Source organism: Pogona vitticeps, chromosome 1, assembly GCF_051106095.1.
Source record: "Pogona vitticeps strain Pit_001003342236 chromosome 1, PviZW2.1, whole genome shotgun sequence".
NCBI classification, from domain to species: Eukaryota; Metazoa; Chordata; class Lepidosauria; order Squamata; family Agamidae; genus Pogona; species Pogona vitticeps.
Window position 1 is genome coordinate 163101575 of NC_135783.1, and position 17347 is coordinate 163118921.

The 17347-nt window shown below is 37.0% G+C and overlaps 1 protein-coding gene across 1 annotated transcript in view; it reads left to right on the plus strand.

Moving 5' to 3' along the window:
- Positions 1–17347, plus strand: part of LOC110077511 (cytochrome P450 2K1) — a 39093-nt gene that overhangs the window by 2099 nt on the left and 19647 nt on the right. Inside the window, exons 2-4 of the mRNA XM_073004237.2 lie at positions 14373–14535; positions 15120–15269; positions 15637–15797. Of these exons, the coding sequence (XP_072860338.2) occupies positions 14373–14535; positions 15120–15269; positions 15637–15797 (474 nt within the window). The remainder of the gene's footprint in view (positions 1–14372; positions 14536–15119; positions 15270–15636; positions 15798–17347) is intronic.

Sequence of the window (17347 nt, forward strand, 5' to 3'; positions counted from 1 at the left end):
GTTACAAGGAACGTATAATCCCACCGTTACAACAGCACCACTGGCTGCTGATCCATTTCCGGGCACAATTCAAAGTGTTGGCTTTAACCTATAAAGCCCTAAACAGTTTGGGTGCAAGCCTATTGTTTTCAGGTGCCATCAAGCCACCTCAGATTTATGGTGATCATTTGAGTGAGCACTCTCCAAAATGTTGTGTTCTCAGCTGCCCAGCTCACTTGTAGAATAAAGCCCGTGACTTTCTTTATGGAGTTAGTCCATCTTTTATTTCGCCTTCCTCTTTTCCTGCTGCTTTCCACCTTTCTTAGCATTATTGTCTTTTCCAGATAACCCTGCCTTCTCATGATGTACCCAAAGCAGGATAGTCTCAGCTTCAACATTGTTCCCTCCAGAGACAGTGCAGGCTTGACTTGATCTGAGACCCACTTTTTTTTCTGGCAGTCTATGGTATCTGCAAAGCTTCTCCTCAGCATCACATTTCAAATGAATCATTTTTTCCCTGTCAGCTTTCTTTACTGTTCAGCTTTCATAGCCATGCATGATCAGAATGAAAATAGTGTGGACTATTTTGGTCTTGGTCTCCAATGACACATCCTTATACTTGATGCTCTTTTCCAATACCTTCATTGTTGCCCTTCCAGGTCTCAGTCTTCTTCTGATTTCTTGGCTGCAGTCTCCATTTGGATCTATGACTGAACCAAAGTATATAAAATCTCTATTTCAATTTTTTCATTATCGGTGTTAACATTTTGTAGTCATTCTGTAATCATGATTTTTGCCTTTTTAACATCCAACTGTAGTCCTGCTTTGGCACTTTCTTTCTCACTTTCCCTATAAGTCATTTCAGGTCACTGCTGCTTTCTGCCAGTGAGACAGTGTCCTCAGCTACTCTGCTTAAATATGTATCATCTGCATATCTTAAACTATTGATGCTACTTTAACTAATTTTTCACTCCTCCTTCTTCTGAATTTAGTCTGGGTTTCTGTATGATATGCTCTGCATACAAAGTGAACAGACAGGAAGATAAAATGCACCTTTAACTATAGGAAACCATTCTGTCTCTTCATATTTTGCCATAACAGCAACTTAAATTCAGGGCAATCAAGTACTGAAGCACACCCATTTCTTTTAGAGCAGCCCATCATTTCTCATGACACACACAAAGGCTTTCCTGTAGTCTATGAAGCATAGACTGATTTTCTTCTGAAAGTCTTTGGTGTGCTCTAGTAGCCAGTGGATCTTCTCAGTGTGATCTTGAATGCCTCTTCCTTTTTGAAATGAATCTATCCAAGTATTGAGATTATCAGGAGAGGCCTTTCTTTTAGATCTAGTGCCCTCACAGATGCGTTTAGCAGAGACATGAGAGAGGGCCTTCTCTGCCACTGTTCCCAGAATTTAAAACTCCCTCCCATGGGAGACCAGGCTGGCTCCATCTTTGTTGTCCTTCTGTAAGCAGATGTTTCCCTTCAAACAGGCTTCCCTTTAAACAACTGGCTAACCAAAGGAATTCTTTAAGCGGATTATTTTATCTTTTGCTATATTTTTAAACATTGCCCTTATTATGAATTGTAATGCATCTCTTTAATTGTTTTTAAATTATTGCAATAATTTATTATTTAGCTTTTCATTCCTTTAGAAGAAAGGAAGCATATACATATTTTGAATAAATAACATAAAATAAATAACCTAGTAGTGCTAAGAAAGCTGTAGCTGGGTTGAGGGTACAGGTGTCCAAGAAGTGCCAGTGGCTACCTGTGCAGTTGAAGGGAGCAAGGATGTTGCAGGTGCTGCCAGTGATCCATCTTACAAGTGTTGCCCACCTTGACCAGAGTGTAGCAGTTCACAAGATTGAGAGCACAGAAGAAGAGGTGCACCCCAAGGACTGCTGGATAGCTCAGTAATTTAGGGATGTGGCTGTGGAATGAGAGGTTGGGGGTTCAATTCCAACAGACAAGGGCTGGGTTCAATGATTCACAGAGTACCCATCACTTCTGAAGTTCTTAGATTACTATTACTATTAAATAGTTTTATATACAAGAAGAGGTATTAGATAATGTATAATACAAATCAGGTAATAGAATCCTTTTGGAGTTAAAGTGAGGAATCAACCAGGAGAGCATCTAACTTGCAGAAGGCCACAAAAGCATTCCATTTAGAAGTGTTCTGTTGGTTTATGATTCATTTGTTGTTTGGTTGTTTGGTTGGTTGTTTGGTTGTTTGGTTGGTTGGTTGTTTGGTTGGTTGGTTGGTTGGTTGGCTTGCTGTTCATCCTTACCTCTGAGGTTGCAGCTACAAAGGGATTCATCCCGCAGTTTGGGCTGCTTTTGGGATGGGTTGGCTTGCTCCTTTTCCTAGCAACCACACAAGGTAAGTTCCAGCATGAAGCAGCCACCTGAAAGCTTTTGTTTTCTTTGTCTCCTTGCCAGAAGCTACTCTTTTTTAGTTGCTTTCAAGATCAATACCAACAAATCAATTCGGACAATAGTAACCCCTTTCCGTCTCACTACACCCCAGAAGGAGGGAATGATAAATGTGTCTAATCTCTGCCAAGAAAACCCTGGAAGGAGTCACTGCAAGTCAGAATCAAGTTGATGGCATGAACGGTCCCTATATTTTCATTTAGTGCCAGTGTGTGTGATTTCTGGGATCAATCCAATGCAGCTGGCTTGCTCCCCCTTTGCTGAGGTCACTTAGTAATCTTCAGAAATTGGAAGCTTTGTTTCTGCTCGCCAATGGAGGTTAAGGAAAAAAGTTGTTTTGCATTTTTCTTTGTAGCTTTTTTTAAAGGTCTCCCAAAGCATCCCTGATACTTTGTGTCTGCAACAAATCCAGCTGGGAGAAGCCTGCACATCAGGAACTCATGTGGTGTTATTTTCCTTCTTCTTTTCTCTTTTGCTCTTCTTATTGCACCCAGGAGCATAAGCATTTATGTGCCTAATATATCACCATTGCTCAAACTATTTGGTGCATGACAGAATGCCTGCTGGAGAGGCAAAAGACTTCCATGATTCCATTAAGTAAACGGGGCTCTGGCCAATGACTGTTCATTCTAGTAATATTTATTTATTTATTAGATTTATATACCGCCCACCTAGAATGTGTCTACTCTGGGCTGTTTACATATAACATAAAAATAAACTAAAATACTAATAGGTTTATCAGCGCTGCTTTTCTGGCTGTGAATTTTACTATCTTTTTTAGTATTGGTATCACCATCCTTCTCATCTTTGTAGTCATTTAAACAGAGTAAAAAAAATAAAATTTAGACAACATTCTTCTTCTGAAAAAATGTCAAAAAAATCTAAAACTATTACCATTCTCACATATACTACGAGGTCAGTCGTACATATTCTGGGATAATTCTTAATAAGTGAAAATTGGGAACATTACTTGTTTTAAAACAAATAAAAAAGTTAAATAAAAAATATCCAGCACTATCATACAAAATCTCACCATCGAAATTTCTGCTCAAACAGAAATCATAGAATCACAGAAAAGTGAAGTTGGAAGGGGCCTACAAGCCCATCAAGTCCAACCCCCTGCTCGGTGCAGGAATACGATCAAAGCACATCTGCCAGGTGATTATGTACGTTTTTCTTGAATTCCTCCAGTGTTGAAGCACTCACCAGCTCCAGAGGTAACTGGTTCCACTATCACGCTGCTGTAAAATTTTATAAACAGATACAACAACAAAAAATATATATACAAAAATACAAATAATAGTGCTTGCTATACACTAAATTCTACCTTGCACCCCATACCCACGGACCCCATTTTACAATATTTTTATTACAAACTTCCTTTCCAAAATTGAATAGATTGTTGCTTAGAGCAGAGGTCCTCAACCTTTTTCGGTCCGCAGCCGATTTTGGGGGTGCAAGCTCAGTGCACGGACTGGTTGGGGGGGGCACCTCCACACTCACGGATGGGTGTGTCATGCTTGCTCGTGCTAATATGTGGTGTAACAATGTGCTACTAACTGTTCTCCCAGCGCCCCGTGCAGGAGAGCAGCACCCGTTTCCTGCAGGAAAGCCGCCGTGGGGCAGCCCGCCTGGGAAGTGCCAATGGCTAGCCACTGGGCAGGAGCACCGGCGTGTGCACCCCTGCTACTTCCTGCCTGGCCAACACTTCCCACGAGAGGAAAAGGAAAGCGAGCGCCGGCCAGGCGGCATCTGTTGTGGAGAGGTTCGCTTTGGAGAAGCTCACACCTGGGGTGGGGCAAAGGGCTTGGGAGATGCCTTGCAACGCTATGGCACCAGACTAAGGTCACCAGAAATTTATTTATTTATTTATTTATTTATTTATTTATTTATTTATTTATTTATTTATTTATTTATTGTCATTGTAAGTATATACACAGTATACTCATACAATGAAATTCACAGACACCCAGAGACCACACACATGCACACACATAAAATTCCCCAAACACTCCCCACCCACTAAAAGTCCCCACTAAAAATACAAACATCTACACCGCAGGCCAAGTAACACAGTCCAACTAACTATTCACTACTGGTGGTCTTTAAGCTCATTATTATGTACAATTATAGCTCTGGGATAAAAACTATTCAGAAAATGTGTGGTCCGAGTCTTAATTGCTCTATATCTTCTGCCAGATGGCAACAGTTCTAAAAAGTTATAAACAGGATGGGAAGAGTCTCTCAGGATGCTGTGTGACTTCCTCGGACAGCGGGATGTGAAGATGTCATGCAGGGTTGGTAGCTGGAGCCCGATGATATTCTGGGCAATTTTAATGGTTCTCTGTAGAGCTTTTTTGTCCACTACAGAGCTAGTCCCAAACCATGCCAGAATGCCATAGGTTAGGACACTCTCAATGGTGCTACGATAGTATGACAGAAGTAAATGCTGAGATAAATTTAACTTCCCGAGCATTCTCAGGAAATACAGCCTCTTCTGTGCCTTCTTCACTAGCATGTTGGCATTTATATTCCATAAGAGGTCCTCTGAGATGTAAGTGCCCAGAAATTTAAAACTACCAACTCTCTCCACTTCCTCGCCATTTATGTACAGTGGTAAATGGGGAGAGTATTGTGATCCCACTACACAGAAACCTCACTGTCAAACAAGTGCCACCCATTTCAATATGTCTGGCTTCCCGCCTGTGCTTGCTTACTTGGGAGTAAGTGCAATGCATCAGAGTGTCTCAATCCTAAACTTTCCAGAAAACTTGGCTAAGTTTACTCAAAAGTTAGATGCAACAAGCTCCACCAGGGTCACTCCCACACTGAAGAACTCTAACTACACCGCTTGAAGAAATGCCGAGAAAGGGAAGGATGCCACAGCTGCCCATCTGGGGAGCCCTGTTTTAAACTGCCTGATAGGACTGAAAGAGATTTTGGGAACCCAACCCCGGGACATGGACTAGAATTCTCCCGAAGGGAGGAAAACTCAGCTGACAGCATAAATGAGAAGCGGGTGGGTTGTTTTTCTCAGTGCACTGAGAGCGCTCGCTCCAAACCCGGTTGAAGCAGTAGACCATGAGAAACGTGAGAGCTCTCCTCTATGCTCACTTGGAAGAGTTCCGAAGAGTGGGTTCCATGCAACACGCCCCCCCCATACATGTGAGGGGGCGAAGATCCATGTCCGTGGCCCAGTTCAGGCAAGCCCACTGCACTGGGCCACAGACTGGGGATTGATGAGCCCTGGTTTAGAGGCTTTCCCCTTTCCTTTCACTAATACAAATTCAAAAAATCTACCCCAAATAGCACAAAAAATATTAGAACTTATTTCCCCTCTTTTCATCTTGAGTCAATAGTCAATTTATCATTTAATGCAATACTTCACCATACCAATCTTCTAATTTAATATCATTTTTGTCTTTCAAAAACCTAGCTATTAATATTCTAGCACTTGTCATAAAGTTAGTAATCAATTCCTTCGAGTAATAATCAAGACCTAAGTTATCAAAAATTGACAACAAAGCAAATTTAGCATTAAATTCAATACCTATACCAAATATATCACATATTTCCTTAAAAATCTGTTTCAAAAATTTCTTAAACAATTTACAATCCCACCGCATATGATAATACATGGCAGTTTCTTCATCACATTTCCAACAAACTTTGGAGTAATCTGAATTTATTATATTCAATTTTACAGGAGTCAAATACCTTCTTTAACAGATTGTAATTTTTTTCCTTTATTCTTATCGATATTAACCTTAAAACTCTCATCCTCCACATTTTTATACAATCCTCTATTTTAATTTCTGTCTTTAAGTCATTTTCCCAAATTAATTTCAAACCTTCTGTTCCCCACTCTTTTTCCTCTTGTTCTGAAATTATATTATATATTTTACTTACTGCTCCCTTCATCAAAGCATCTTTCTGTATATCCTCATGTGATGATAGAAATTTTGTACTTAGTGCATTCTCTACATTTACCATTAGTTTTCAACCATTCATTTGTCCAAGTGTCTAGCTGAATATAATTATACCATGATAATTTATTAGTGTGAAGTTTAAACATATTCAATTCCTTCGATCTAATTTTCTCAGCCAGTCATTCAATCTTGCAGCACTTTTCCCCTTAAACAATCCTACCAAACCCTTTAGGTTTGTAGGAAAACTTTCTATTTCAGTCACTAATTTTAATGGCGAAGTTGAGGGACATAACTTCTCTCTATATCTATTTCATATATTCAATATATTTCTTAAAAAGGCGGTTTTCATCTGATTTATTGTATTTCTTTTTAGTACATTAAACAAGCATTTTTCAATATTCCCATTTATTTCTGATGATTCCATATCCCACCAAATTAATTTTTTTACTATATATAATCTCTCCAATAAATCTTGATTTGCTATATAATATTTTTTTTTACATTAGGTATACCTAAACCTCCTTTTTTGAGTCTTTTACCAATCATCATCATAGGCATCCTTCAGTATCGAGAGACTATGGTAACATGCTCTGAATCGAGGAGTGTCCTCTCCAGCATGAAGCCTGGGTAAAATAATATGGAGGATAGGCTGTTACGCAACCAGCAGATCTCCTCTCTCCATGTTGTTGAAATGGTCCAATGGAAAGGCAAGAGCCAATACAACTGGTTCCAGCAACATCGCAGGAGTTGGCAGAACGAAACGAACTGCCTTCGGAATTCCAGCTCCGGATTTTGCCCCTAGGTTAACTCCTGAAGCCTTTTCCATGAGTGGATATAGCCACAAGGCAGTGGAGGTTTGAAATCAGAGTTTTCCTTCTCCTAGATGGGCTGCCTTCCATGACTGACGAGCCCCACCTACGTGGCCTGCTCTTTAATAGTGTGGAAGTATGATACAATCCTGAGAACTTTCCTGCCTCCCAGGTGTATGCAAATCTAATTGGCTTTCCTATTTACCATATTAGGGCCAGAGATAGTATAAGAGAACTTGAGAATTTCATGCGCCTAACGACACACGGTATTGGGACATGCTCATTTAAAGCAGAAAGTCCCACCCCCTAGGCCCCACTCCCAGGCCATGTGGTGGGGCCAAGAAAAAGAAAACCAAGGGAAAAAACTCAGCAAAATATCCGTGCAAACATACCTGGCCTTCAGCCTCAGCCCAGCTTCCCAGGGAAAAAAATATACCAATATCTTTTATTTATTCTAGATTTTTTTACCTTGATTACAAAGTCCATTATCTACTCCCTGCCAATACCTGAAATCCTCTTCTTCTAATTGTATTGGGAGCATCCTAAATAAAAAAGTAATTTTTGGTAATATTTTCATTTTAATCATAGTGATTCTCCCAAACCATGATGATTTCAATTTAGAATACTCTTGCAGTTTATCTTTAATATCATTTTTCAGTTTATTAAAAATTTTCTCCTTTAATTTTTGAGTCATTTTAACTATGTTTATACCTAGATATTATATGATTACAGATTTTAAAACTATAATTATTCATAAACATTTCTTGTTCCTGTATATTATGATTAAACATCATTATTTGTGTTTTTTGGCAATTAATAATTAATCCTGTTATTTCCCCAAATTTTTCTAAGTGCTTTTTAATATTGTCCATACTCTCTAATGGGTTTTTAATAGTCAATAATGAATCATCAGCAAATAAATCAATCTTAATTGTATCTTTTCTCCTAATCCTTTAATTATTGCATTAGCTAGCAATTCTATAACCATACAAAACAATATTGGTGAAGGTGGACAGCCTTGTCTCATGCCTCGGCCTCGAAAAATCCGTTCTGTTAAACCATCATTAACTATTACTTCTGAAGTATTTATCTGAGTACAATTGCTCTATAACCCCTCTGAATTTTTTTACCAAATCTCCAATACCTTATAAGAAGTTTTAGTGTTGGCCATTCAACACAGTCCAAAGCCTTAAATATGTCTAATGATAAAATACTTGCTCTTATTTTTTCTTTTTTTATCTCATATATAATATTCAAAACTCATCCAGTTAAGTTATCCATTTGTCTTCCCTTAATAAAACCACATTGGTCTTCCTTAATATAATTTGCTATAAATCTATTTAATCTATTTGCTAATATAGCAGTAAAAATCTTAGCATCTTGGTCTATTAGAGACATGGGTCTATAAGATCCTGGATCTGTTTGATCCTTGTTGGGTTTTGGTATAAGAATCGTTAATGAATGCTTCCAAGAAGCAATCATTGTCTCTCCTTCCATTATTTTATTATAATACATTTTTAACTTAGGAATCAAAATGGAACTAAAATGCTTATAATATTCTGGACCCAATCCATCAGGGCCTGGTATTTTGACATTTTTCAACTTATTAATAATTTCTTGTTCTTTAATATCTTCATCTAACATTCTTTTATCATTTTCCAATGATTTGATTTTTAAATTCTGTTACATAATTTTCTATACTTTCTTTCAATACATTAGTTCCTTTATATAATTTCTGGAAAAAAAATCATGAAAAATCATATATTTATCTTTCATGATATTACAACTCTTACATTTTCTGTCTTTAATTATCCCTATTGAGTTTTTTACTGTTCTATTTTTACACATTCTAGCTAATAATTTTGAATTTTTGTTAGTAAATTCAAAAAATGCCTCTTTAAATACATCAAATCTCTCTGGACTTTCTCTATTTCTAAGTTATCTAGTTCCTTTCTCTTAGCCTGAATTTCTACCAAAATTCTTCTATCTCTTTCTTTAAAATAATCTGTTTTCTAAATTTTTCAAATCTTCTTCCAATTTTTTACATTTTTCCTTGATTTTTTTTAATGTACAGGGTTCACTTATTGTTATTCCTGTTTAGATTGCTTTCATTGTGTCCCACAACAGGCCTAATTTAGCACCTCCTGCTTCATTTATTGTCCATAACTCTAATTATTCCTTTATCTTTTCTATTACCTCTGGGTACTGTAAATTATTGTTATCCATTCTCCACCTTTTTGAGTCTTTATAATCTTTTTTATTTCAATCTGTATTAAATCAAAGCATGATCTGTTATTTTAATGGAATTAATTTCAGTATTAGCTATCTTAGAAATTAAGTCTTGACATGTGAATATATAATCTATTCTAGCGTAAGTATTGTGAACTACTGAAAAATAAGTATATCTTCTTTCATCACCTTTCAATTCTCTCCAAATATCCTTCAATTGGTTATTTCTTATCTTCTTGCTCAGTACTGTATTTCTTTGATAAATATCATTCCAACCATAAAAGGTTTTATCTTTTATCTTATCCATAACCATATTAAAATCTCCTGCCATAATAACATAACTTTTCTTTACCTTTTCCATTTCTTTAAAAACCGTATAATAAAATTCTCCCTGTTTATGATTAGGTGTATAAACATTAACCAAAGTATATTCTTCCAACCCCATTTTATCTTGTATTATTATATATCCACAATTACAATCTTTTACTACTTTTCCCCTTTAAATTCAGTTTTTAAAAATTATAATTGCTACACCTCTAGATTTAGAAGTTCCAAAAGATTTTTTCATGTGTGTCTATATTGTTCATCTTTAATTCATTGACTCCATTTTCTGATTGATGTGTCTCTTGCAGAAAGACAATGCCCACCTTGTTTTTCTTCAATAGTGCTTCTATGTTTTTTTCACTGTTGATCTCAAGCCTTTCACATTTAAAGTTGCAAATTATATTCTTTTACCCATGTAAATTCAAAATCTCTCCTTCCAATAGGTCCCATGTGCAACCTTTCCTCCCCCAAACTAACAAAAATGAACTAAAACTTTAAATTAACATAGAAATGACCCAATAATTGACCACTGAAAAACTAGTTGTGAAGGACAGCTCTCAGAACGCTTCTGTCAGTTAGGGGAAGGCTTGATCAAACCCTTATCTTCAAATACTGAAGTAATCAGTAACTGGCCTAGACCTACGACAAAGAAAAAAATCAGATCCTTCTTAGGGTTGGTAGGATATTACAGGCAATTTATCCAAAACTTCAGTGAAAAAGCAGCTCTTTTATCATAAAAGAAAAGCTCTTTTAACTCATAAAAGAAAAGCTGTTAAGATAAAGTGGTTGAGTGAATGCGAGAAGGCTTTTGACAAATTAAAGACAGCACTGATGACCGGTCCTGTGATGAGAGCACCAGATTTCCAGTGAGAATTCATCGTATTCACATATGCATCCAACATCAGACTAGGAACGGTATTGAGCCAGGATGACGACAACGAAGAACTGCATCTGGTGATGTACATGAGCAAGATGTTGCAAGCAGGAGAATGACACTTGTCAACTAATGAACGTGAGTGTTTGGCAATTGTATGGACATTGCAGAGACTCAGACCATACATATGGGGAAGATATTTTATTCTCTGCACTGATAATTCCCCATTACTGTGGCTCCGGACTATTAGACTAATAATAACAAACTGATTAGATGGGCACTATTGCTACAATATTTTGACTTTGAGATCAAAAGCGTCAAAGGAACTCAAAATGTAGTAGCTGATGCCTTATCGAGAAGATCCGAAGATTAAAGAAGAAAAAAAGACTAAATTGAAATGTAAATGTAAAAAATGCAAACTGTTCAAAATTAAATGTTATAAAAGTGCAGTAAAATGAAAAATGATTTAAAATGTAAGTATATAGAAATAAATAGTAAGTAAAGTTGGTGAAATGTATGATGAAAACAAAAGTGTTATATAATGATAAAAGTAATTTAAATATAAAGTAAAATATTAATATGATGGTAAATGTGTTATAAGAATAAGTATAGATAGATAGATAGATAGATAGATAGATAGATAGATAGATAGATAGATAGATAGATAGATAGATAGATAGATGATAGATAGATAGATAGATAGATAGATAGATAGATAGATAGATAGATAGATAGATAGATAGATAGATAGATAGATAGATAGATAGATAGATAGATAGATAGATAGATAGATAGATATCAAATGGTAAAAGGGAAATAGTAAGAAATTGCAATTGTTGTGCATGAGAGTAACCCACTTTAAATGTTACCCCATGGCACAAACCTTTCCAAGGGGAGAGGTATGTGACGGACAGCTCTCAGAACAGTCCTGTCAGTCATGTCAGAGCTCTGATATGGGGGCCTACGACATGACAGGAGGGGCCGAACCCGGGAAATAAAAGGAGAAAAAAAGACATTTATTGAGAGTTTAGGCCGTTCGTGCCGTGGTTGTGTTAGAGAGGAGAGTAATAGAGAGAAAGAGAAAGAGATAAGAATCGGACAAGTCTTGCAAAGTTTATGTGGTTAAGATTGGAAAGTTAAAAGTGCTAAGAAATAAATAAATAGTTGAATATATAAATACCTTGATTAAAGTGAATCTATATAAGCAAACATAAATGTAATCAAAGCAATGTTTATTGAATGAATAATAAAAGCCCATCCATGATTTTCTTTAGATCAGTGGTTCCCAACCTTGGGCCTCCAGATGTTCTTGGACTGCAACTCCCAGAAGCCTTCACCACCACCTCTGCTGGCCAGGATTTCTGAGAGTTGAAGTCCAAGAACATCTGGAGGCCCAAGATTGGGGACCACTGCTTTAGATGATTTACCTACAAACCCATAAATAAACATTGTTATATTGGACAACACTGATCTAATAGTCATATTTGGTACAGAGTGGAACATACCCTCTGGTGGCAGCGAAAAAGGGTGAAAAGTACATGTCATGCCCGAAAGGGAACCTGGGAGTGTAGAAAAACAAACAGGGGAACTGGGGGAGTTTGATACTAGTGAATGTATAATTTTTCATCCACTCCACCATAGTCCCATGCCATAACCACTGGCATAAGCAAAAGGGGGAGGAGGGACGCCACTGCTATCTGGCGGAACGACAACCAGGACCTCGCCTCTGATCTTTTTATTTGGCTTTTGCATTTCTACTTAATGTTCAATAAAATAGAAAAAACCTTCTCCACCTCTCTTTCCCCTTAATTATAAATCAATTTTAAAAAGTGAGATTTAAAACTCAGTTTTTAGTAATTTTAATTTTGTTATTGCTTTTACTATCTAAAATTAGTACATTTAATGTGGTTATACCAATAAGATATATATAAGCAGAAAAAAGAAAGAAACGAGATCAAAAACAAAAAAGTAGTCAGTATAGATGAATAAGGAAAAAGGGGAAAAGGCAAAATAATATATAGAAAAAAAGAAATTTAATTTTTAATAGGGGGAAAACCGCTGATCTGTCTTCTTCCAGAAATCTGGTCTTTTCTGGTTCAACCTTCTATTTCTTTCCTTGTAGTTGGAGTTGACTCTTGACTTTCCTCTTCTTCTTGCCAGAGTTTCCAAGCTTTCAGCAGTTCTTTACCTTCATCGCAAGAGTAGATTTTGAACAGAACCCTGTCTTTCCAAATTTTCAAAACACACACACACACACACATACACACACACACACACACACATACACACAGGATAACCCCATTGATATCTGAAGTTGATTTTCATCAACACTGCTGTGACAGGCTTCATAGATCTCCTCCAGTTCAAAGATTCATTCCATAAATCCTGGAAAATCTGTATCTTATTGTCCCGATAGACCAGCTGGTCTTGTTTTTGCTTAGTTACTCTCATAAATTGTTCTTTCTTTGTGTACTTCTGGAGTTTTTTGGGTTACCCAGGAAATGTACTCTTTTTATGTCTTGTTCAACCAGATATTGTGTGCCCATTATGGAGTTAATCCAAGCATTAATCTCTTTTTTGAGGTCTTGTCCATGTTGCAATTGAAAATTCATTATTTTAATGTTAGACCTTCTGAGGTTATCCTCATGTAGATCAACCTTTTAGTACTATCACTGATTTTTTTTGTCCAAGTTAGATATTTTTCTTGATCTGATTCAACTCTAATTCCAAGCTCTCCGATTTTGCTTTTGACATCTTTGAGCTCTTGTGAAACCCCTGATATTTGGTCTTATTAATTCTCATTTCAATGGACTTGGCTCATCTCTCAGTTTGATCAAAGCCTTCAGACATTTTACAGGCCATATTTTTTACAGCCCTCGTGAGCTCTTCCATTGTTTCTTGTTTTCAATTGTTACCCTCCTCAATCTTTCCAAACTGCGATCTGAGGGTACAGTTTTTTTTCTCTTCTCCAGGTGGGTTTTTTGGCAGATTTATTCCTCCTCCTTGAGAGAAAGAGGTCTAATTAAGAGTAATTATTGTTGTTATAAGCTTTTCATTAGGAGCAGAATAGCGCAAAAAATCCAGCAGCTTATCGGACCCAAAAGCAAAAGTAGTTTTCAGTTTTAAAACAACACAGTCCTTAGAGAGTTTAATTAAGTATACAAGTCCCTTAGCTTTCCCTTCAAAGATTTATGCAAAAAGAACCAGTTTTCTAGAAAAAGAAAAGAATTTTAATATCTTTTTACCATGCCGGCGATACGGAGGTTCACCTTTTAGCTGGTCATTGCCCCGAGCAGAAGTGACATCCGCACTCACCAACTCCTGAAGTAAATGGTTCCACTGTCGTACTGCTCTTAGAGTTAGGAGGTTTTTCCTGATATTCAACCAAAATCTGGCTTCCTTTAACTTGAGCCCATTTTTGTGTGTCCTGCACTCTGGGATGTTCGAGAACAGATCTTGCCCCTCCTCTGTACGACAGCCTTTCAAATATTTGAAAAGTGCTATCGTATCACTTCTCAGTCTTCTTTCTTCAAGGCTAAACATGGTCAGTTCTTTCAACCTTTCCTCATAGTGTTTGGTTTCCAGCCCTCTGATCATCCTTGCCACCCTCCTCTGAATTTGTTCCAATTTTTTAGCATCCTTCTTGAAGTGTGGTGTCCAGAAATGATATTAGTTTTGAAATTGAGGAAGATTATTTAAATCTACTTCCATTCCTGATGGTCTTCTGCTTATGTTTCTCTCTCTTTTTTTCTTATATCGATTTTCACTTTTCCTTCTCTTGAATTTCAGTTGTCCAAACAGTATGGTCCTGTCTTCAGTCTCCAGATGGGACTCCAGAGGATGGTGGTCCTGACTGGGTATGAGACGGTAAAAGAGGCTCTGATCAACCAGGCTGATGCATTTGCGGAGAGACCCTTCGTCCCAATCCTTGAAGAATTTTCAAATGGCTTTGGTGAAGTCCTTTCTCTTGACAATCCTTTCACTTCATAGTTATGCCCAAAAGCAGAAGGTTGACAAATGGTGGTAAACTATTGGTGGCTGTGGGTATGAGCTGCACTAAGAAATCATGGAACAGAAGGATAGGAGTTACTAGATGGAGGAGAAAAGGAATCCACAAGAAGGCATGTGAGGGAAGCATTTCCACCATCAGGAGGACTGAGGGAGCTGGTGAAGTGAGAGGTGGGGTGATGATTGTAGGAGTCAGATCTGAAGTTGACTCTAACAATGAGCAGGAGAGATCCAGCGGAAGCTATGCATTGTAGATAAAAGAACAACATTCAGTTTCACAGGGCATCATAAAGGAAATAATGGAGGTGATGCTGATTAATGGAATTAACAGACTGTCGAAGTGAGCTTTTGAGTGACAGATGGGACAAACTGTGGTCTCACACATTGCTTCCTTCACCCCAGCCCTCTGATTTTTTTACAGTGCTCAAATTGTCACCTTTTCCACTTGTGCTTCTCATTATAATTGCAGTGTGAGTGATATTCATTTGGGACTAACTAGAAACTGTGTCATTGACTGTTCTCCTGAAGGTATCATTGTTTCTCATGGTGAGAACTGGAAAGTGATGCGGCGGTTTGCCTTAACCACATTGCGAGACTATGGAATGGGCAAGAGATCCATAGAAGACAAAATTGTTGAGGAGTGCAAAGTCCTGATAAAGAAGTTTGAATCTTACCAAGGTGGGTGCGGTGATCTTTCCCTGCTGGAACTCTGGACTATGTACCTGCAACTGAACATGGCAGTATCACTTACTCCTGGAACAGCAATCCCTAGGTTTTTCTTTGGAAATCATTTGTTTATGTCTCTGGTGTGTTGATACACCTAAATAATTCCTGTGTTACAGTTCTTTTTAGTATTTAGTATTTCTTAGCTTCAAAACCTGAAAATACTGAGGAATGGAGTTTCAAATTCTAATGTGCATTCAATGTTCACATGAAAACACTCACATTGGTGTCCTCAAGTGAGAGGGACGTTTACTCGTGATGAAATTCCCGTTGCATAATTTCATTTTATCTTAATATTGTGTTTTAAATTTTTTTTGAATAGGAAAACCTTTTGAGACCACCACAATTATAAATGCAGCTGTTGCCAATATTATAGTGTCCATTCTACTTGGCAAGCGATTTGAATATGAAGATCCCACATTTCAACGACTGCTGCAGTTAGTCAATGAAAATGTCCAGCTTTTTGGGAGCCCCTCAGTCATGGTAATTCAGCTACCTTTTCTTCAACCATATTTACAATCAGACTAGGGTGGACCATCCAATGTGGATGTCTCTCTTCAGGATTCACTGAAAAATGCAGAATTTGAAATCTAATTCATTATGTTATGAAACACAGACCTTATTAGAAACTTATTGAAAAAACAGAACTCCTTGCCTGCCCAGTCGAGACACAGTAGTTGGGTAAAACTAGGGCCACAACTTTATTAACTATTTTTTTAAAATTTTAAAAACATTTTTATTAATTTTATCAACTACAAACAAATATGCAATATAAGATAAAATAAAAAAAGAAAAAGAAATGAGAACAAAAAAGGAAAAAACCCCGAAAACCCTCCCCCCCTTTGAGGACAGATATTCAGACCTCATTGAATCCCAAATTTCCCGAGTTTCTAGAGAGCATTGAAAGCGAAAGTGGAAAAACAAAGCCCATCAATCATTTTGCCCTATCCTCAGATCTGTCCCTGGGCCCAAGCATATATTAAGTTCCAACTTTGTTTTGCACAGTCACTTGGTTGTTCTCGTAGTGCTTCTGAAAGTGTATCTAATTCTGTAATGTCCAACATCTTCTTCAGGAACTCCTACATTGTAGGTATGTCTTGACTTTTCCATTTTTGGGCCCAGAGTAACCTAGCCGCCATAAATATATACATCAAACAATATTTAATTTTCTTGTCAGTAATTTCTTGCATAATATTTAATAGTGCTATTTCAGGTTTGAAATTTAATTTCTTTTGAGTGATTCCTTTTATTATTTCCCACAGCTGTAATCAATAACCCCTGGCTTTTTCACATGTCCACCGCATATGATAATAAGTTCCTACTTTTTTTTTTTACATTTCCAACAGATATTGCTGCTACCTTCTGACATTTTTTGCCAGTTTTGCAGGAGTGTAGTGCCATCTGTAAAACATTTTGAGGATATTTTCTCTTAGATTTACTGGCTTAATCATTTTATAACAATCTTTCCACATCATTGTCCAGTGATCAATATCAATATTATAGCCGAAATTACTTGCCGATTTTATCATCATCTCCTTTACCCTCTCATCCTCCAGATCGAATTCCAGTAAGTATGTATACATTTTCTTTATTATTTTCTCATCAGTGTGAATCCACAGTTTGTCCACCTGGACTTCACCCTCAAAAAAGCCCATATTTTTATCTTTTCTACATCTTGATTCTAGTTTATTCAATGACCACCAATCTGTTGCCACCCCTAATTCCTCTAATTCTTGCTTATTTTTTATATTTTGTTCTCTGTTAAGTAATTCTTTATAAGTTAATAACATCCCTTTCTGATTCAGCACTTTCAACATAAATGGAATTTTCTTGTATGTTTGTGCTTGAAATTTATGCCACACTAGACCCAATGCTTTCCTTACAATATGTTCCATAAAGTGTGATTGTTCCTTATATTTCCCATACCACACATATGCATGCCAGCCCATGCTTAAGTCATGCCCTTCTAGTTTCTGTAATATTTGGTTTACCAGAGTTATCCATTCTTTTATCCATGTCATAGCACATGCTTT